The sequence below is a fragment of the Crotalus tigris genome, unplaced genomic scaffold, assembly GCF_016545835.1.
Source record: "Crotalus tigris isolate CLP2741 ecotype Arizona unplaced genomic scaffold, ASM1654583v1 scf7180000024469.1203045, whole genome shotgun sequence".
Taxonomy (NCBI): domain Eukaryota; kingdom Metazoa; phylum Chordata; class Lepidosauria; order Squamata; family Viperidae; genus Crotalus; species Crotalus tigris.
The window spans coordinates 896,529-918,564 of NW_024100640.1; the positions used below are offsets into that span (position 1 = coordinate 896,529).

Sequence of the window (22,036 nt, forward strand, 5' to 3'; positions counted from 1 at the left end):
CTAAAATGGGACTTGAACTCAACATCTGCTGCTTTCTAGCTTGATGCCTTAACCATTAGATCAAACTGGCTCTTATTGTTACTATATGATTTGTTTTCCTAACAGCCATCTAACTTCGAACAGACAAAAATGTGCAGAATATTTCTAAAACCATTAAAATAAAAAAAAACACTAATAGAAATGTATTAAAAAGTACCGAAATTATAACCCAGAGTCTTAACAAGTTACACCTTTATTCATGTCTAAGCATCATGTGGAAGGAAACAGTACCTGTGTAATAAAAGTAGGATTATGTTCATTGGCACAATCATTTTCTTTCAACCAAGGTGTGTCTTCTACATCATTCGGATGGCTTTGGTTCACATTGCTCATTTTAACGCCATATTCTACTTCCTTGGGATTGCATACAAAGTTTTCTTTCCTTGGGCTCTGCAGAAAGAAATTTGTTTTGTTTTTTTTAATTAATGAGACAAATGACACCACCGTTAAAATAGAAATGGTAGTTACAGAATAAACAACCAAGGGAAACGTGGATGCTATGTGACATTCCTTCAGTTCATGTCATTAAAAATATAAAACCACAACATGGGAGAGTTCAACAGTATCTCTGCCTGTGCATGAAACAAATACAACTTTTCTCAATACCTGGTTTAAAGAGTATTTAGATGCCCCTTAATTTTTATTCTGACAACTTGCATTATGAAATATTCTCCTGGCCTTTCAGAAATCAAAGAAGTAGAAAGGTGTAAATCAGGTGGAGAAAGATTGCTCCAAATTAACCTTCTCTAAAACGATAGCTTGCAGATGTTTTGAACTTTCAAGACTCATAAACCTCCCTCGCTGGGAGTTTCTGATTGGAAAGCTGAAATGTCATGCATGTTACACTTTCTGCTTCTTCTCAACACTAGAGTTTTCCTTGTCATTAATTGGAAATAAAACTCCACTAACTTTATTTAACACTGTCAGATAAACAACATTTTCAGGGTCGAACTATGGCAGTGATGGCGAATCTTTTAGAGACCAAGTGTCCAAAACCCGCCTTGCCCCTGCCCTGTCCCCACCTCTCCTGCCCGCAGGGCCACCTACTGCCTCCACGGCCCGCCACAGCAGATTGCCCAGGCGGCCCAGCAGTGTCATGGCGGCCATGCCCTCTGTCTGCACCCCGCAGCAACATCTGCATGCAATGGGGCGCGAGAGCGGAGTCTTGTCCTCGCTGCCTGGCTGCCATGTCCTTGGCTGCACTGCTCCGCACAGGCTGCGCCCTGGGCGACTCTCCGCTGGGGAGCTGCTAGTGAGGAGGGGGCCACGGGGGGTGGTGGGGCTAGGGCGACAGCATACGTGCCCACAGAGAGGGCTCTGAGTGCCGCCTCTGGCACTTGTGCCATAGGTTCGTCACCACTGAACTATGGGATTCTTGTTACTTTCTAAATTGGATTGTTTGCTCGCAGATGTTTCATTACCCAGCTGGGAAACTTCATCAATGCTCTGATGATATTACCTAGTTAGATATGTCTGCAAGCAAATAACCAGACTCATAGAGCGCCAAGAATTCCACAAACAACACTTCCTCTTACTGTAAGAAAATAAAGGTTAAAAACTCCACAAGGCTGAATGTTTTGGTGGCTTCATGGACATGTCCACGTTGTCTTCCCAACCATGACACAGAATTGGATTGTTGCTGCTCTTTTTCATTTTAGCTGAGATTGGCTGGGGGCCCTAGCCAAGCACAAACAAGGCCTTCAACTGCTCAGCTGCTTGAAATCCACCAAGATCAGATCAAATTCTATCTCCATGGTAGCACTTGGAAAGAACCTAAGTCCTTGAGATTATAATACCAACAGAACCTTGTTTTTGTCTGTGTTCCACTGAAAGACTCTGAATATGAGGGCCTTACCTGCAATAATTTAAAAGGATTTTCTCTGACGAGGGCTGGACTTTGTGAAGGGGACAGATCTGAAATGCCAATAATATTCAGCCCTTTCTTTTTCTCACGCAAACAGGCCTGTTGATGCCTTTTTATTCTTTCCATCTGTTCTTCCAATGTCATTCGTGGGCGAGTACTTTCTGCCAAGCATAATTGCTCCACTGCGCTTCTCGGCCTTTCCTTGAAAGGAAGAAAAGGGGTGATAATAAAAGTATTTCCTCAAAGGATACCTTTTTGCCACTGATGCCGCACCCTTCTGCAGCAAGGCTGTTTCAAATCCTACATAAACAATGAATCATCAAGAAACTCTCTGCATGCACATCATCTAGAATAACAGTGGGTGAATTTTCAGCCCTGTAATAATGCCCAAATGAGCTGGCCACCAATTGTCAGTTAGCCACAGAATGGGCTGCTCTGATAAAAGGCATAGCCCTGTAATTTTTCTCTGCTTGAATTTTCTCAACAGTTTATCAGTGGAGATTCTAATCCAGATGTCAAACTCAAGACCCACAGGCCAGCTTTGGCCCATGATTGTTTAAATCTGGCCCGCAAGCAGACTAGTAGGAGTCTGTTGTTTAAATCTGGCCCACAAGCAGACTAGTGATTGAGTATGTAGCGAGGAGGGGCTGAACTGAAGCAGCGGCAGAACCAGAGAAGCCTGGGGGAGAGTCAGCTGGAGCTGAGGTGTTGCTGGGGCTCTCCTGAGGCCCTGGGATGAGTGAGTGCGGCTCCAGCTGATCAGGGCTTCCGGCGGCCTTGGGGATGGCAGTCTTTGGGGGAAGAATCAGCTGGAGCTGTGGGACTGCTGGGGCTTGGAGGGGACCCCAGAATCAGCACACGCAGCTCCAGCTGATGAGTGCTGCGTGAAAAGGCCAGCCGGGCAGTGAGTGAACACATGGGGGAGGAGGATATAAAAGGAGGGCTTTTGGCGGGAAGGAGGAGGAGTGAGGGGGGAGAGAAGGCGATAGGGAGGAGAGGAGAGATGTCAGTGCGGCAAGCCTGAGGGAGAGAAGATAGAATAGGAGAGGCTTTTGTGGGAAAGCCTGAGGGAAAGAAGGGGATAATAGGGGAGGCTTCTGTGAGGCAAGCCTGAGGGAGAGAAGGGGATAGAATAGGAGAGGCTTTTGTGGGAAAGCCTGAGGGAAAGAAGGGGATAATAGGGGAGGCTTCTGTGAGGCAAGCCTGAGGGAGAGAAGGGGACAGCAACTGGCCCTTTTTTGGGCAGCCATAATGCTGATGCGGCCCTCAGTGAAATTGAGTTTGACTCCCCTGTCCTAATCAAAGGCTGCATTAGATGACTATGTTGTCAAATCCTGGGTGATGAAGCTAGATCCAGGAAACAGGAACCACAAAGAGGTTGCAATCGCTCCTCCGGTTCTCCAAAGTTATTCCTTCTATCCCTTACGGCCATATTGCTGCCATGTTACTGGCTGAAATGCCATACTGATGAGAGCATTAGAGGAAGCCAAGAATGCAATCTTATTTCTTTTAAATACCGTTCTTAGATCTATCTTCTTTGTTTTCCTTAAAGTCACGTAAGAAGCGATTGTTGAAGATTCTGGGGTTGGTGACTTTGTTCTGGGTGGCACAACTCCAATGGGAAAATGTGACCCTATAAAACAAGAGAAAGGCATTTAAAGTATGCCACAATGTCAGAACTATGCTTCGTTCCAGTGAGAAGCATGTTAATCTTACACATTTCCAAATTTAATATAATAGGACTTAGCAAGGATTTTGCAATACAATCACCTTAGATTTCCTCAACCTGTCTTCCCCGTTCCATCTGCCCAATATAGAGGAATAGACTTTCAGAATGTCTAACTTGCCTTTACCACCATGGTTGGGACTTCTACTCTAGTACAGCAAGGCAATTTCTGATTTTAGAAGACTGTAAGGTGCAAAGAACTTGCACCATGCATTAAGTTCCAGTTAAGATAATTTATTGTTCAGGCCTATTCACAAGAATCCAGTCAATTAATGGGCAGCACTAAATTGGTGCTAGCTAAGAGTCAACGGAATTCAAGAGGAGTTGGACTTAGATGTTTGTGGGAATGTAATGACTCCAGGCTGATTACTCTCTTGATTCTGCCCCCAGATTCTGCCTGCTTTTCTCCTACAGGTTGCACTGTACTCAAATAAGATATATTAGACTGAAATCAGAGAAATATAGAATAAAACTGGAACTAATCAAGATGCAAGGTTTCTGGGCCAATTGACCCTCAGTGTGTTATGACAAATGGTAGGTATTACCATTTTGGGATACATATAGTACATAATATTTTGATAAATAGTCCTCATTTAGCACCCACATCTGGCTGTTTAAAAACTAGGTACAGGTCCTTTTTTATGAACACCATCTTCTGCAATTTTTATGAGATGCATTTTATCAATGAGAGCCATCTACATCTATATCCAGTTGGATGTGGGCCTAAGCCACTTAGAAAAACAGCACAATTCTTTGGATCCCAATCAGTCTTAAAATAAAGCCTACCAGTTATTCAGTCAAACACCTTGCCTTAACAGAAAAAATATGCTGTAACCGTACAACAGTTTTCACTAGCGATGGTTTTGCTTTTTTTTTTTCCATCTCTAAAGTAAAGAAACAAACCAACACGGTGCCGAGACTAAACATCCCCACTTTCACTTTCTTCCTACATTCACAATTTTGCAAGCAACTCTCTCTGAAAGGAAATTCTATTATTGCTTATGTAAACGTGAAAACTGTTTTGCCAAGAGACCTGGGCTACTGAAATTACACTGTTCAAACTGTTTCCAGCTAATTCATTCCACTTATGCCAGGGGTTCTCAACCTTGGCAACTTTAAGACTTGTGGACTTCAATTCCCAGAATTCCTCAGCCAGCTTTGAAGTTGAAGTCCACAAGTCTTAAAGTTGCCAAGGTTGAGAACCCCTGACTTATGCAAACAGCAAGCATAAACTGGTCTTCAGAGACCATTGGCAAGGCAATAGTGAAGTCCCAGTTTTAGAGGCCTTTAAATACAGTGAAATGTTTTCTCCTCACTAATGTCAACAATTTCTTTTAAAGTTTATAGATCTGCATTTTAGAAATTAATTGGTGTGCTTGCTACAAGAGAGTGCCATTGTGCTAAAGTTGGCAGGCAAGGGAAATGCAAAGGAACTCTCATTAAAAAAAAAAAAAGAAGATTGCCTAGCACAATCACAATGCTTCAAAGAAGAAGAAAATGCCATTTTTGGCACTATGTCCAGACAGAATTACATTATTACCCAACAAGACTGAAACTTTATTTCGGTCATTGACCAACAACAACAAAAAAATCATTCAGTAAAACAAATAAAGCAAAGATAATCATTAACATCAATGACTACTGGAACCATGTGTGGATTAAGCTTACCTATAATGCAGCAAAATTGGTTATATAACAAATAATGCACATAGCAATTATCTGATTAAAAAGGATAATTAGTTAGTGGCGAATGTCCCTGTAGAACTGGCAGTATAAAAGAACATGTGGTTTCTATAGCACCCGTGTCACAGGGTAGTGTCATGTTTCATAAGGGGTTTTCCCCTATATTTCCTTTCCAAAACAGTTGTGGGGAGGAGATTGGTTATTACTTTTAAAGCCCTTCATGGTATGAGACCAGGTTATCTAAGAGTCAACTTGCCCCAATGGTCTGGCAGAAGGAGCATGGCGTGGACCCCATCAGTCAAAGAGTTTTGGCTGCCAGGGTCTAGAAGCAGAGCCTTTTTTGCTGTGGCCCCCATCTCTGGAATATCTCCCCACCTGAAGTGAAGTTTGCTTCCACCCTTTGGGCCTTCAGGATCGGCTCTGCCAGTTATTCCGAGCTCTGCCAGTTTAGCCCTGATGGGGTTCCTCAACACTGGAGGTGGTTGGTGAATTAATTGAGAAGTGCGCTGTGCTGATCTTGCCTTTTTTTTGCCTTTAATGTATGTGATATTTTCTACATTCATATTAATTTTAAGCTGTCCAGAGTTGCTTTTCCAAGTGAGATGGGTGGCATATAAATTTAATGAACAAACAAATAAAATCAAGCTATAGATAAAGGTCTCCTGAATTTGGGAACTGTGATATGATACAAACATGAAGCTACTACAGTGGGGTCCTTGGTGCTCTCTGAGCTTGGTTGTTCTCTTGCAGATGTTTCATTACCCAACTAGGTAACGTCATCACTGCACTGATGATGTTACCTACTTGGCTAACGAAACATCTGCAAGAGAACAACCAAGCTCAGAGAGCAGCAATGATGCACACACACAGTTTTAGCCCTAAACTACCATATATGCCGACGTACAAGGCGACCCGGCGTATAAGACGACCCCTGTCTTTGGCGCCGAGTCGCATTCCTAGAACGTCGTCTTATACGCCGGAAACTACCAGTATTTCCGGTGTATAAGATGACTCGGTGTATAAGATGACCCCTGTCTTTGGCGCCGATTTTAACGCTTGTGGAAGTCGCCTTGTACGCCGGCATATACGGTACAAATATTTTATTGAAGCTGGCATAGGAACTAAAATTTGATTATTTACAAATAATATTGAGAGAAAAAAATAGCACTTTCTGTTTGGCCTTCTGTGTCTAAGACCTTTTGCCTTAATATTGATCTAGCTTGTTCTAGACCAGTGGTTCTCAACCTTTCTAATGCCGCGACCCCATAATACAGTTCCCCATGTTGTGGTGACCCCCAACCACTTATACATCACCGGGTGCCAGGGGCGTGGCCAAAGGGGGAAAAATGGCGGACAGCCTTGTTTGGCGACCCCCGTGAAATGGTCGTTCGACCCCAAATGGGGTCCCGACCCACAGGTTGAGAACCACTGTTCTAGACCCAAAGTTAAGATGGCATGACTGGAAAAGCCATAGTGGATTAGTTTCTTTTGGATATCTGTTTCTCAGGACAACTTGAAGCTGTCTGCCAATCTTAGATAGGTCAGTCCACCAGGATTGTGGTGCAGTTTTAGCCCGTAGAAAAAGATATTTAACTAGAAATTGGATTCAAATTTACTGACTCCTGCTTCCTGTCAAAGTATTGCGTTTGGAGAGGCAGCGGGTAACCTGAAACTTGCTTCTCAAAAATTTTGCTGGAATTCTTTTTAAGGTAATCATGCTGTTATATGATCCTAATTGAACCCTGTGTAGCTGTTGTGCCCCAGCTTTAGCTGCAGACAAGCTAATTGCAGCAGGGATAAACTTTGCTACGCTGGCAAAATAATAAATTTGAATAGCTGAAGTTGCTCTCTGGGCCTTAGGAGAACATAATTAAGATGGGCATCCTGAAACTTGAAAAGCTAACCCCAAATATTTAAAGTTTTTAACTTGCTCAATGGATTACCCACCTAAATTCCAATTTTAAACATTTGGAGAAGGTGAGAATTTATTATTAATTCCCCCTCAATACAATAATCTATAAGGTTCTTTTAAGGCCAAAGGAAGACAGAATGCCTGTGTCATCAGCATATGCTAGAAAATTGATAGATCTATGGTCTAATTTGGGAGGTTAAAAAGTAGAGGTATTTAAGTGAAAAACCAATGAATTTATATAATTATTAAAATGAGGTCAATATAGAATACATACACTGGTGGGATTCAGCCAGTTCCCACCACTTTGCAGAATCGGGAGCTAATTTTTTGTTGCCCATGCCCAGAATGGACTTCCAGAAGTGGCATCCACACAGAGAACCGGGTTGTTCACATATTTGAATCCCACCACTGAATACATAACTTTTTAACTCTCCCACCTGTCTACCCCTCCCCCCCATTTCGTTAGAGATATATCCTTGGTTAATCACCTGACTTTCAACCTTGTGGTACTCACAAATTTTAATGAGCAGCAGAAGCTGATGTTTACCTATTGTAGTGTATTTAAATTTACACTATAGTTTAGATCTTGATACTGTCTTGAAAGCTGACCTAAAATCAATACATGCTGCATACAGGAATTATCCAGATTTGTGAGTATACTTTTCTCCTAGGTCAGGGATAAGCAACCTTGGCTCTTTTGTGACTCGAGGACTTCAACTCCCAGAATTCCTGACCCAGCTGGCTCAGGAATTCTGGGAGTTGAAGTCCACGAGTCACAAAAGAGCCAAGGTTGCCTACCCCTGTCTTAGGTGTTGCAGCATAGTCTAACACTACACTGGTTGTAGGTGTGAAAGCCAGCCATAAGTCCCTTTTTTCAGTGCCTCTGTAATTTCCAAAGATCACTAAATGAATGGCTGTAAGTTGAGGACTACCTATATAGGGCTATAAAAATTATTTGAGAAAGACGGGGCTACCCATGTTCAGAAGATTTTTTTTTCACACAGCAGCACTATTACTTTGTATTTTTTTTTTTTAAAAAAGAGGCACTTTTCATATTGTTCATCAAGCAAGCAAGCTGGCATTATACAGTAAAATGTACCTGCAAAAATTATAGCAATTCATCATTTGCCGTCTATACCGGTTTTCTCATAGCCATAACAGTTTCAGAGTTTTGTTACAAAGGAGAAGCAAAAATATACTAATCCTCACAGCATCAGTGGTCTTAACATTTTCTCCAGGCTTTGCTCTCCGTAATAATATATAGTGACCAAGATCGAAAGTCAGGGAACTTAACTAAGTCATTCCATATACCACTTGGAAGTACTGTGCTAATTTACCCCAAATTAGTGATTTGGAAATGGCTATTTCTTGGAATAAGTAAAATAATAGTGCAAAATCTATGAAAATCCCACTTCTGGCATCACACCAGGAGTCGCGAACTAAAGGCCTTCCAAATACTGCTAAATTACATGTTATAGCTCAGCTGTTTCTAGATGGTTGTAAGTTCTCCATCTGTTAACAACAGGACTTAAAGATCTTAATATGCAACCACGAGCTATTTACATAGAAACAACCCACAAAGAGCAATTTCAGATCAGGCTCAGATCTCTCCTCCCGCTGTTTCGAAGTGCAGATAGATAAGCATTTAAAGACGAATCCTTAAAATAGACTTGATTCCATTTTTCCTCTACACGCCCTATCCGGAGTAAATGTACTATGTATACAGATGCATTATGTGTGTTATTATAATGATGTTTTATGTATACAAATGCAAATATTAAACTATTACAGGTAGTCCTCAACTTCTGACCCCAATTGTGTCCAACATTTCCATTGCTAAGCATGGTAGCTGTTAAGTGAGCTTTGCCCCATTTTACGACCTTTTTTGCCACAGTTGTTAACTGAATCACTGCAAGTGTTAAGTGAATCATTATAAACCTAGCTCCCCTCCACTGCTTGTCGAAAGGGGGCTGGGAAGGTTAGAAATGGTGGTTACATGATTCCCCCCAGACAGGGCAGCAACTGTCATAAATACAAGTCAGTTGTTAAGGGTCCGAATTTTGATCACATGACGATGTGGATTCTGCACTAGTAATAAGTGTGAAAACTGGTCATCAGTTATTTCTTTTCACTGCAGTTGCAATTTGAACAATCACTAAACAAATGGATGCAAAACGAGGACTACCTGTACTAGCAACTGCCTCAATAAAAGACAATTTTACCAATCAGGAAGATGTAGACATGCCTAGTTTTCTTATTTTATTATTATTATTATTATTTAACTGCTACGGCTTAGTTCCTTAACTTAAAAAATGTGACGGGGTAAAATAATTTTTCAGGCTATTTTGCTCTTCACTCACTCTTGGATATTGATGTTTTTTTCACTATGGGGAAGACTGCTGTAGTCTCGAAATAAATATTAAGCAATTAATGTTGATTATCTTCCAAATCTCCAGGACAAAGCACCGATAAAATGCACGGGCCTAATTAGTTGATCAATAGTGCTACGATGAATGCAAATGCACACACAAATTAACATTTCCCAGCTAAGGACACTTAAATCGCTCAAACTAAATGAAGATTTATACTGGGCCTTAAACTTAGCTCACTATTTTCTTTACTATTAATGGATGCCAGGACAATGATCTTATTGGGCTCATTTATGGTTTATTAGATGGTTGAAAAAGCTGTATGTATCTGTCCATATTTAAATAGAGAGCAGTAGTATTGGTTGCTTCAGAATATCACCCAAAAATATTAAAAGGACGTTTTTTTTAAACTAAACACCATCCCTTCTCTAAGTAAAACCATATTCAGTGTAATTCCTGCTCTGAGACAGCACATCGTAGCCTACATGTTCTTCAAGTACTTTCCCAATGTTTCCTTATATTCAGGTGAACCCTCCAAGGAGATGATGCAATTGCATCTAAGGCTATTTATTCCATTGCTGAGCTGTCATTATTATAATGGCATGGGGCCAGGTTACCTATGGAACCGTCTCTGTGTCATTACATCAGCCTGTCTCACCTGGTTAGGCAGAGAAGGTATATTGCAGGGCAGGGCCAAGGAAGGGAGTCTTCTCTGCCATTGCCCTGTGAACATTCTCCCCGCCCACCCCCCACCCCAGAGAGGAAGTGGGACCCCCTCTTCTGGCCTTCCAGAAAAGCATGAAAACATAGCTCTGCAGCTCCTGTTCCCTATGCCAGGGTCTCCAACCTTGGCAAGTTTACGATTTGTGGACTTCAACTCCCAGAATTCCTCGGCCGGCTATGCACACACTACATGGTAGCTGTGATGATAAAAGTAGCCCTCAACTTACAACCATTTGTTCAATGCCTATTTGAAGTTACAACTGCACTGAAAAAATGTGACTTATGACCATTTTTCACACTTATGACTTGTTGAAGCATCCCCATGGTCATGTGATCAAAATTCGAGTGCTTGGCAACTCACTCGTATTTATGACGATTGCAGTGTCCTGGGGTCACGTGATCCCCTTTTGTGATCTTCTGACAAACGAAGCCAATGGGGAAGCCAGATTCACTTAACAACCGTGCTACTAACTTAACTATCGTAGTAATTCATTTAACAAATGTGGCGAGAAGGGTTGTAAAATGGGGAAAACTCATTTAACAACTGTCTTGCTTAGCAATGGAAATTTTGGGCTCAGTTGTGGTCATAAGTCGAGGACTACCGGTATTACAAAACTAGGAATCAAAAAACCTGCAATCTCTATTTATTCTGTACCTAAATACAGATACCGGATACGATCTTTATTATCTTTAATTTTCCCTCTATCGTCTGAGTTATGCCTGACTCGATGCCTTCCAGTCACGTAATTAACTTTAACTTTGCATTCTCATTTTATAAGAAAACGTTACCCTGCTAATAAAGCTAATGGTGGCTACAGATTGCTCTATTGCCTGTAGATGGAAATGAAGCCATTTTAAAGCAAAGGTCTCATTAATACCTTTAGTCACAGAAGCTTCTGACTCAGAAACTGGGTCTGCTTTTTCTTCTCCATTCGATTCATCAACCTCTGTTACAGTTGTTAGTTCAGGTTCACTTTTATAAAGCCGATAATCAGGACCCTAGAAACAAACCAGAACACAAACATAGATTCATTCTCCAAAGGAATTTCCTGTCACGCATGACAAAATTTGTATCAAAATCTGAAGCTCTGCTTCAGAAAAAGTCAAATTGTTCTAATTTCCTATGGAATAATCCCTAAACATTTTTTTTTTCATTTTCATTTTTTGAGCCTTTTCCTTGCCTTATCATTTAAAAAGTCTCTAAAACTCTGTTCTCTCTCCAATTTCTTTTCTGTTCAAATATAAATCATATACTCCCTCTGGCAGGGAGTTTTCTGTCATGATTTTATTTTTTTTTAACTTTGGAAAACCCCATCTGCATGACTGGTTTTGAATAAATGGCAATAAAAACACATGCCAATAAAAAATGGCAAGTTTCAACACTTACTGTATACTCAATAGAACAGAGCAAAAATCTTGTTCTAACAGTGTGAAATGACAAGTCTTTTTTTTTTTTTGAACCTAACACAAACTTGCAACCAATCTGAGTCAAGCGAGGCATTTATATTCACAATACATGGGGGGGGGGAAACCCCCACCCCAAAACAAAAATCAGAAATGGCAAACATGGATAATGTCCTTGAAAAAAAATGAAACAAAAAGACGAAGCTGAGAAAGGGAAAGCAACATAAAATCAGTGGAATGTCAATCGAATAAAATGGCAACTGTGCGGGAGAGGAGACGGGAAGGGTACATAATGGTGGACAATGTGGCAATGGGGGCCACTTACAGAGTGAGCTCCATTTCTTTGGTAGCCTTGAACTTGATGAATCTTCCTGTCTTCAGGCAGATGGACGGGGCCCCTGCTATAACAGAGCAAGGAGCTGCTATCACTGGGCAGAGGGGGGATTATGGGAAGCTGCTCTGCAAAGTCATAGGACCGAGGGAGTGGAGGACGAGGTGGGACTACTTCCTCTTCCTAAAGATTGCAGAACAGGTCACCTGATTTAGATGTGCTCATCTCTCACAAGGGTTACACAACTACGTTCAAATATTTCACAGCAGTTACAAGACAATTTGGAATTAAGAGGGAAGCTGCTGTCGCACAAAGGATAGACTGGAAAAATCTCAATGACGTCAGTTAGGTACACAAAGGTGTACACAACTCTTCTTTTCTTTCCATAACACACCTGGGTACCGTTTAAAAATATGCGTTAGTTCCCCCACCAACCTCAAGCAAATGAAAAAACTTTATCTAGGACAAAAATACAGGTAGTCCTCGACTTAAAAACAGTTTGTTTAGTCAGTGACTGTTCAAAGTTACAACAGCACTGACAGATTTTCACACTTACGACCGTTGCAGCGTCCCCAGGGTCACGTGAACAAAATTCAGATGCTTGGCAACTGACTCATATTTATGAGGGTTGCTGTGTCCCGGGGTCACGGGATCCCTTTTTGTGACCTTCTGACAAGCAAAGTGCATGAGGAAGCCAGATTCCCTTAAAAACCATGCTCCTAACTCAGTGGTGGAGAAGCTATGGCACGGGTGCCAGAGGCGGCACTCAGAGCCCTCTCTCTGGGCACATGCGCCGTCGCCCCAGTCCTAGGCCTTCAGCTGGGTTTTATAAAACCTTTTTGCTTTAGGCCTCCGCCGCCGTGTGCAAAAAAAAAAAAAAAAGGTTCAATCAATCAGTCAATTTCAACTTCTCATGGAAAAAAAAGATCTTGCAAAGTTGGAATTGATTGATTAAACTCTGCCGTTACCACCGCAGTTACACCCGCCCAATGGGCCACACCCCCCAATTGGCCACACCCAGCCAATGGGCCACACCCACCCGGCACCCAACGATGCATAAGTGGGTTGCAGTTTGGGTGCTTGGTCTCTAAAAGGTTCGTCATCACTGTCCTAACTGCCATGATTCACTTAACAAATGTGGTAAGAAAGGTTGTAAAATGGGGCAAAATTCACATAACAAATATCTCACTTAGGAACATAAATTTGGGGCTCAGTTGTGCTTGAAAGTTGAGGACTACCTGCAGCTCTTTACATAAAGGATTATTCTTTTTCCTCTCCTATGAATTTATTTACATTTTTTGCTTCATTTTATGCATTGATATATCCCTATGCATATCAATGTTTAAATGTAGCTTTATTCACCAGGTGTGAATAAATTCACCAAGGAATCATGAAATATTTCCCATTTAATTTGTCCAGTTTTTTAAATACTTTGATACCAATGTAGTTGACAATGTCCTTTTAAAGCGACTGTGTCTTGATATTCCACTCATACTAGCGATAACAATCGCATTCAGCTTTGTACATTTAATTAAACTATTGTTTCAAGTGCTAATTATATGAGGCTGCAGATACACACACATATTTTTGTATGATGTGTGTGTGATGAGGGACCAAAAAAAATCAATATTCAAATGTATATACAGAATAAGTATAATCTGAATGCTTAGCCTTTAAATGCACCCCACCTATAAATATCTTATTGAAACATGAACTATACTCATAAGTGGAGAAACAGGAAATTGGAAATTAAATAGCTTCTGTGGAATCTTAAAAAAAGTAGAAAAAGAAAAACATACCTCATTTTTATACTTTGGTGAAAAGGTCTTTGATGCTATGATACCTATTTAAAAATAAAGCAGAATGTTTAGCTTATCATAAATAATAGTTAAAAATTATGGTTGCAGTAGCACAGATTTGCAGTGATTTAGAGTTTCTATTATTTTCTTTTCAGTCTTGGGAAGTAAAATTGCATTTAATCAAACAAGAATAAGAACAGCATTTATTCATTGTTCAGGCTTCTCTGCTAGTCCCATAGATCTGCCGGAAGTCAATATGCTAATTTACCTGCCTCCGTGGTGCTGTTTCTTTGCTGCTTATGTTTACTCAAACCTTCCATTACATCCTGAATTCGCCAAAGCTCTTTTTGGATCTGAGCACGCTGTATTCCAGCCGATTCACTCTGCCAGAGATAAAAGTTAGCGATGAGGCACCATGCTTTTAATGCATCCAATTATTTTCAACTAGTATCATGCACCCTTTTATGTTCCGTTCTGAATCTACTGATATTTTCCTGGACCTAATCAAAAGGCTATTTCCTGGCTTCTTTCAAGATAACCAAACTCTCAAGATAGTTACTGCTGCAATAGTTGGCACATGTAATTATGGAATAGCAAGTTCTGCCCAGTTGAAATTGTGCACAACATATGAGATGTGCACAGCAAAGGTAATGGTAGTAATGCAGCTCAGATTAAATGATCCAGAGCTCTGTTGTCCAGTGGGACTCTGGATAAGTAATCAAAGAAGGAGGGAAAGAAACAGGTCCAGCCTTAAAACCTGAGTTGACAAGAGCATTCTCTGGCCCTCAAACCTTACCCAGCTGGATCTTCTAAAAAACATGTTTTATTAGTGGTAAGTATTATGGGCTCAAGAATGATTCTATCCCTGGTTTTTAAAGACTTCTGGATCATCATCAGGGTGGGAGCCAAATGGATCATATACCGATACCGTTCGCTAAATTTCTCTGTAACGCTACCCTTGTGAACCATTGGTCCTTCCACTATGTTCATACAATGCTTCGTATGTTTAAAACTTTCCCATTTTCTCTCTTTTTTTCAGAATCACATCAACTCCATCTAGTCTTCCCCTTCCTGCCGATTGATTCTCTCTTCCTCCCTTTGTTCTTCTGCAAGCTGATCTCCATTCCTTCAAGATGTAATGGGTATGTGGGAATGACTTTGGGAGACCAAGGGAAGAGATGCTGACCAGGGACTTGCAAGGTTCTGTTAACCTAACTTTACAATAAATTAGAATTAGTCTCGTCTACCAGGTAAGGCTGACATCAGTCTTGCAAGTCTGAAAGTACAATTTTCCCGCTGTCACCATTACAGGGCCTTTCCTGAGCCTCTTGCTCTACCCATTATGCAGCTGTAGGCTCTGCTCCCTCTTATCTGACAATTCCTAATTGGTGTCTCTTTTCTGCCCAGGTCATTCCCATATACTCTTACACAATAGGGTTGAATTACTTCAATGTCCTTTTGTTCGTTTTTTTTTTGCACTCAGTCCACATTCATTCGGCACCCATTCATTCTTGTTTACACCTCTTCTAGTTCTATCACATATACTTCTCAAGTGCCTTATTTGCACAACATTCAATCTTTATGTTTCTATGGACCGATTACAAAGCAGGCAGGATGCTCTTACGGAAGCCACTTTCACATTTTTTTTAAAGGCATTCCTCACAACAGATTGCCTGCCATTCATTACCAGTTATTTCTACTTCTTAAAATTTCCCCATCTTTAATAGCGCTATGTACAAGGTTTTAAATGACCCCCCCAGCCGCCTTGGTGGTAGAAGGTGGTGTGGTGGAATTTCTCTTTTTAATAGTGTACATTCTATGTGGTATTTTCGGCGACACTGACCATCAGGAGGCACCCCATGATTGGTTTTGTCCTTATTAGGATTATTCAGACGGGGATAACTGGGTATTTACCCGATGGGATTCAAACTCTTTGCCATTATCCACATTTACTGACCATCCAGCAGTTTGATAAGTCATGTAAAATCCCATAAATGGGGCATGATATAATAAGTTAATACCTGTTATCTCTCTTCTGTGGGAATTAAAGCAAAAGAGTCTGATAGCTCCTGCTAAGCTGCTAAAAAGCTCCTGGATACTCCTAAACCCAATGCACTCTATGCAGACACCTAAAGTGTGAAGGTCTGCAAGTTAAATTTTCAGGTAGGTGTTTGAATCCCAAAGGAGAACATCTAGCTACCTACAACTTAAGACAGAGGTCCCCAACCTTTTGGACACCAGGGACTGGTTCTGTGGAGAGGGATTTTTCCGTGGACCAGAGGGGGCATGATTCTGTGTGTTGCCTGCATCCCATGGATGGGGCTTTGCTTATTTGTGTGGACTGGTTGCTGGCATGCCGCAGCCCAGTACCGTTCCATGGACCAGGGGTTGGGGACCCTTGCCTTAAGAATTCCAATCTGGACAAAACATGTCCTGCAGTGCCCATTACTGATCAAAAACTGAATATACACTGCAAAAATAGAGAACCTGACCTTAATAAATATTGACCAAGATAAATACATAATCATCTTGCTCTAGTTTTTCACCATTTATATATAACTTGCAATCTTTCTACCATTTTCCCTCTGAATCCAATTATTATGGTCTCTGAAAAAGAATAAATTTATAAATCAATAGTCCTCATTGCACCATACTGTTCGATATAAGCTGCAAATCATTATGATCTCAGCCAACAAGACAGTTATAGCCTGTTTACAATTCTCAATCAATATGCCTTACTGTCATCGCAAATTTTATTCATTTAGCCATTAAACTAAAGGGACATCCCAGCTCTGTCTTGAAATATTTTTAAAAATTCTAATTATTCTCATGCATGTTTTACTTACACCACGTGCTGCTGATTAACTCAGCAACCAACCTTTAACTTCATTCTTGTGCAAAACATTCCACAATTCAAGCCTATTCACTTTAATTACAGACATTTTCTAAACCAATGAATGTACAATAAGCATTCTTTCTCAAACTCAGATATTTCTCAATAAAAGCAAAGATGAGGTTTACAAACTCCCTACCTAGCATAAAGCAATATCTAGAAATTACCAAATGTTATTCTTTGTCACTACCTCTACCCTTTCAATCAAGTATTCTTGCCAAATGCTTAATAAAATAATTCCCCAACAGGTTTTTCATTCACTCTTGTTCTTTTTTCTTTTATAGAGGAACAATGACAGCTTCTTTCCAAGCAAACATGCACATGTTTTTCCATCTCTTCAATTTTACTATTATTTCAGCCATATCATTTTTTCAACTTTTCATGCCATTTATAATTTCCTTTTCATTCTTTCTTTAATGTTATTGTCCATAGTATTAATTTCAATTATACTCTTCAATATATTATCGTTCTGACACAAATCTCTACAACATCCCTTTCAGAATTCCCTCATGTCATTTTCATCCTGTATCATTCAACCTCTTTTATTTTTAATTCCATTCACTCAGAGCTTTTCTAATTAATCCTTCTACTGTTTTTTTTTCCAAAACAACACTCTGTTTAAATAGTCATCTTTTCTATAATCCGTTAGGTTGTAGAAAACACCTAGCATATACTTGCTAAGTCCAAAATAGTATTTGTGATTTACATAATTAGTATTTTCTCATGGTGATTCTGGGTGGCTTACAGAAATAAAACCCCAATGGAAAACCCATTAACATCCCGCCCCCTGCTAACATTGGAATAACAACAACAATAATAATAAAGTTGGAAGGGACCTGATCCATATCATCCCGGGGTCTCCAGACCTGCTGGCAAAACCATGGCTTCAGGGCCTTTTGAAAGAGTGTCACAGTGGGGGGGGGGGCAATCTTATGTCCACAGGGATGATGCTACCACAGAGAAGGCCCTTCTTCTTGTCCCCACCAGGTGGATCTCCTTAGGAGAGGGGATTTGTTAACATCCGTTGTCTCCCTGCTCTGAGGAGATTTGACTGGGAGAAGATGGTGCTTCAAATAACCTGTTCCCAGGCCATGTAGGGAGCTACCGATCATAAAAACCCATACCCAAAAAATGCTATGGAACCAAGTTGATATTCTGGTCGCACCTGAACCTCGCCTGTCCGCTCCAGCTGCTCCTGCATGTGGTTCTTCGTGATTGTTACATCATATTCTAGTTTGTCGTATTCTCTCCAAGCTCTCTCGAGTTCCTGAAAACAAATGTACATACATATATAAAATATATTTGGGTGACTTGCCACAAAGATGCCTACATACTTTACAAATCCAAGGACCGTACTCTGTTAAGAAGTAATGCAACATCTGGTTTATTGACATTCAGTTAACACTGACAATTAGATCACGTTCCATTGCTAGAAATTTTGTCACTAGGATCTAAAATAGGAAAGTTGAAAGCCATATTTAAGTGGCATGTGGGCCACATTTTAGGTGGAAGATCATCTGAAAATAATTCTTTCCCTTGCTCAGATTTACTAACGTGCATCCATGTTGGCATTTCAGCTGCCTGGCTAATTGAGCAAGACCTTGGCCTTTCCAGGGACATGTCAAGGTCCAGAGGGAGCCTCACCCCCACCACCCAGGCCCTTACCTTACAAAACCAAATACTGTGACAAAGTGAGGGTGGGTGGGTACATAGGAGAAAAGGAGATAAGCAGACAGCGCAAACACTGAGCAGACAGGGAAGCAGGAGGCAACATCTGGAGACTGATAGCTATTCCATGAAGGCAAGAGAACTATCAATCAACTGCCAGGACCACAAACTAGACCACCAACACAAGCAGCACATCGTGGTGGTATTTCTAGTGGGAGCCTGGCTTTGGAGCTCAGCTGGAGTGTTCGAGAGCTTGGAGGTTGACTTGACCCAGAATAGAAACAACCTCATTGAGGTAGCACCTCCTTCTAACTAGTGCCAGAACTTTTGAAAGGGAGCAAAGATTGTATGTTACTTTAAAGATTTTAAAACTTTTGTTTGGATTGAGTATTAAAGAACACAGCATTGAAGACAATGTCAACTTTCAAGGCCTAGAAGGGTGAAGTTAACCTAGAGCAATTGTCTGTTGTTGGGGAAGGTGTGTGTGGCAACCAAGTAGCGTACACAGAGGTGTTACACTGTGAGGTGTCCAGTCCTTACAAAGCAAAGAAGCCTCACAAAATAGATCAATACTTTCAAAATGGTAAACAATAATGAGAGCAAGCTAAGTGGCTTTGAGCCAGTCATTCTCCCTCAGCCCAACCCACCTCACAGGGTTGTTTGTTGTTGTGGGGAAAATAGGAGGAGGAAGGTGTATTGGATATGTTCAGTGCCTTGAGTCAGTTGTAAAAGTAATAAAAGTGGGACACAAATAAATAATAAATAAATAATTTAATATACATTTCATTGGAAGAAATATGAGAAGGGCCCGCCATCTTTTGAAATGGCTGACAACTCGACTCTTCAAGGGGAAATAAGTCTGCCCAGTTTCCTTTATTTATTAGGAACTAATTTTTTTTATATTATTTATTGTAAATGGTAAAATACGAAACAGAAAAACAAACAAAACTAGTATTTTAATTTGAAAAAGGAACTGGAAGATCTTGCAGTACCACTGATGAAGAGGGAAGCCCTCTGTTGACTTTCTCTATTGTCACCGGCTCTGTTTCTTGGATTTACTGGGTTGTATTTAGTATCAGTTTAGTGAATTCATGGAAGGAGATCCAACAGAATAGTTGGTGCAAGCTTCTTTTGCTCAATTCTGACCCTTCCATTAGTTGCCATGACTAATGATTGCCTGCTTGTTCTTTAGTATGGCATAAGTCTTAAAAGAGATTTTAATGTGGATAGTTCTTCTAAAAGTGTCCTGTCACTTGCTGCTTGGATACAGTTCATTTGTCAGTGGATTTATAGCTATATTAGTTAGAACCACTGACCTGGGGCTGACGTCTGGTGACCATATGGACAAATCCTGACTTGTCCCTATAGATGACAATCTATAGCAATTCCAGGTGCATTACAATAATATTTCTAATCCAATCCATTCTCCTGTAATCATTGTGTTGACTCATCTTCTCCTCTCAATTTTGCAATGTATTTAGTTGTATTTTCCTAGTGCAACCCCAGCATGTTATTATGTGCACAAATAATAAGCTTCTACTTCCTTGTTAATTGTTGCCTTAAAGGCTTGTTCTGGATTGCCTTATTTGGTTCTTCCTGAACTCCATTATACTCTTAGTACCCACTTCCAAATCAATCATTTAAAGACAATAATTATCCTTTGTTTTTCTCAAATGTCCATCATTCATAGTATTTATTATCTTTGGGAAAAGCACTGCTTTAACTATTCTGATCTTTGTGTGCCGAAGTATGCATAAGTCATAAACTCGTCTATGTTTATCACTGTCTTCTTGAATAAGATTAATCTGCTGTTTACTTCTCCTACATGTGGTACCTCTTTTTCTATTCTAGAGTTTAAGAAGATAAAAGTGTCTACCATTCTCATTTCTTGGCAATCATTGTGAATTTACAAGTGAGGTTACTTTCAACTTGAAATTTTAGATTAACCCAGACTTTCCATTTTCCTGTTTTACTCTCCTAATGAGTATTTCTGCAACTAGTAATGTGCATAAGTTGGAACTGAATGTTTTGGAGAACTCTGAAATCTTGTTTTCCTCTCTGAACTCTCGCCAAATTTCGTCCAAATGATGCCATTCTTCAGTCTCTGGATGTAAGTTGCCACTTTCGCTTGGTGAATATAATTTCAAAAACTGGTCTGGAGAAGATTCAGCATGAACTGGGAGGGGGGGAAGGAAGAGGAGAGAGATGGGAACAAACATCCAATAGTTCTCCCGAACATTTTGCTCCAGAATCAACAAAACTTGTATATTTTACTTTCAAGGGACAAAAGGTGTCATCTGCGTATCTCTAATACTTTGTGTTTCATCCTGTGATTTTGTTTCCAGCTGCAATCTCTTCCAATGTTGTCATTTTTCTAAAACCTTTGCCAAGTAAGTTAATCATAAATGATGACAAAACACCTCATTGTTTCACTCCTTCTCCTACACTGAATCTTTGTTTCCCCAAATTCAGTTCTTACAGTAGCTTCTTGTTTATTTTGAACTTTGCTCAAAAGAATAATCATGTAGCTTGGCATGCCTATTAGCCTTAATGCATTCCACATTTTGGCTTGCTCTACCTGATCAAAGCCTTCCTTTAGACAATAAAGCAGAAGCAAACCTCCTTAAATTATTTTGCCCTCTTCATTATCCACGTTAGCTGCCTAACCTTAGGTTACCCTGCCTTTTTTGAAAATCGTCTTCAATGAAGCTTCTGTTTTCTCCTCTCTCCCCAAAACAGAGGTGATAGTACAAGGCTTTTGCAGTACGACTGTAACATATATTGTACTGTTACAAGATACTGTACGACTGTTACGGATACTGTACTACCAGTGCTAAATGGGGGCTAGTGCAAATGTTATTTTTTTATTTAGTGTATGGCAAAATGTTAAAAAGGACATCACAACTGCATTCTCAATGAACAAATATGAAATATATTTATAGAATAAATAAGTATTCCTTTTACAAACCCAAAGGTAGACTATTTATATTTATATAGTCAGTACATGATCTAAAGGTAGACTATTTATATTTATATAGTCAGTACATGATGAAATTTTGCCCTCAAAGGGCACTGTTTCACAATATGTCACACTATTGTCTGTTTTTTCACAATATGTCACACTATTGTCTGTTTTGGAGCACCACAGCTACATTTTGAGGAGAGCTTTCCCTATTTATGGAGGACACTAGTGCACTTGCCATGTTGCGTCCTAACCCTGTTGAGGATTGACAAGGTCTTACAAGGTAAATTGAATCCTTTGGTTTTAACTGTAACGCAGAGAACATGCAAAAGTAATACCAAAAGAAACATTTGTTCCTACATCAACACTACCATTTATTTGATATTTTTAAAAGTAAACCGCAGTTCTTTCAGAGGCATGAAGAAGAAGAGATGGTGAACTTAGGCTAGTCCAGCCAACTGTCAAGGATATTAATTGGGATTCCTGCACTGAATAGGGACTAAGACTCAGTGGCCTAAGAAGTCCCTTCTAACTCTATGATTCTATAGCTATAGGTAAGTCTGTATCTTCGAGATTAATTGAGTTGAGGTAGTAAATATGGATGTTTGAAACATTTTGAGTCTGGACCAAAAAGAAACATTCTGTGTCTGAAAGTGCTCCCCA

General features: G+C 40.2%; 1 protein-coding gene across 21 annotated transcripts in view; it reads right to left on the reverse strand.

The window, feature by feature from the left end:
• The window catches only part of PLEKHA5 (pleckstrin homology domain containing A5), a 210,271-nt gene that overhangs the window by 6,883 nt on the left and 181,352 nt on the right, over positions 1-22,036 (reverse strand). For 14 of the 21 annotated variants that reach the window (XM_039332909.1, XM_039332907.1, XM_039332908.1 and 11 more), the window contains 8 exons: positions 17,909-18,010; positions 14,119-14,233; positions 13,851-13,894; positions 12,046-12,234; positions 11,195-11,315; positions 3,421-3,536; positions 1,895-2,104; positions 271-429 (listed from right to left, as the gene is read on the reverse strand). In XM_039332909.1, the coding sequence (XP_039188843.1) occupies positions 271-429; positions 1,895-2,104; positions 3,421-3,536; positions 11,195-11,315; positions 12,046-12,234; positions 13,851-13,894; positions 14,119-14,233; positions 17,909-18,010 (1,056 nt within the window). The remainder of the gene's footprint in view (positions 1-270; positions 430-1,894; positions 2,105-3,420; positions 3,537-11,194; positions 11,316-12,045; positions 12,235-13,850; positions 13,895-14,118; positions 14,234-17,908; positions 18,011-22,036) is intronic. The other 7 variants (XM_039332912.1, XM_039332911.1, XM_039332918.1 and 4 more) reach the window with 1 other exon arrangement.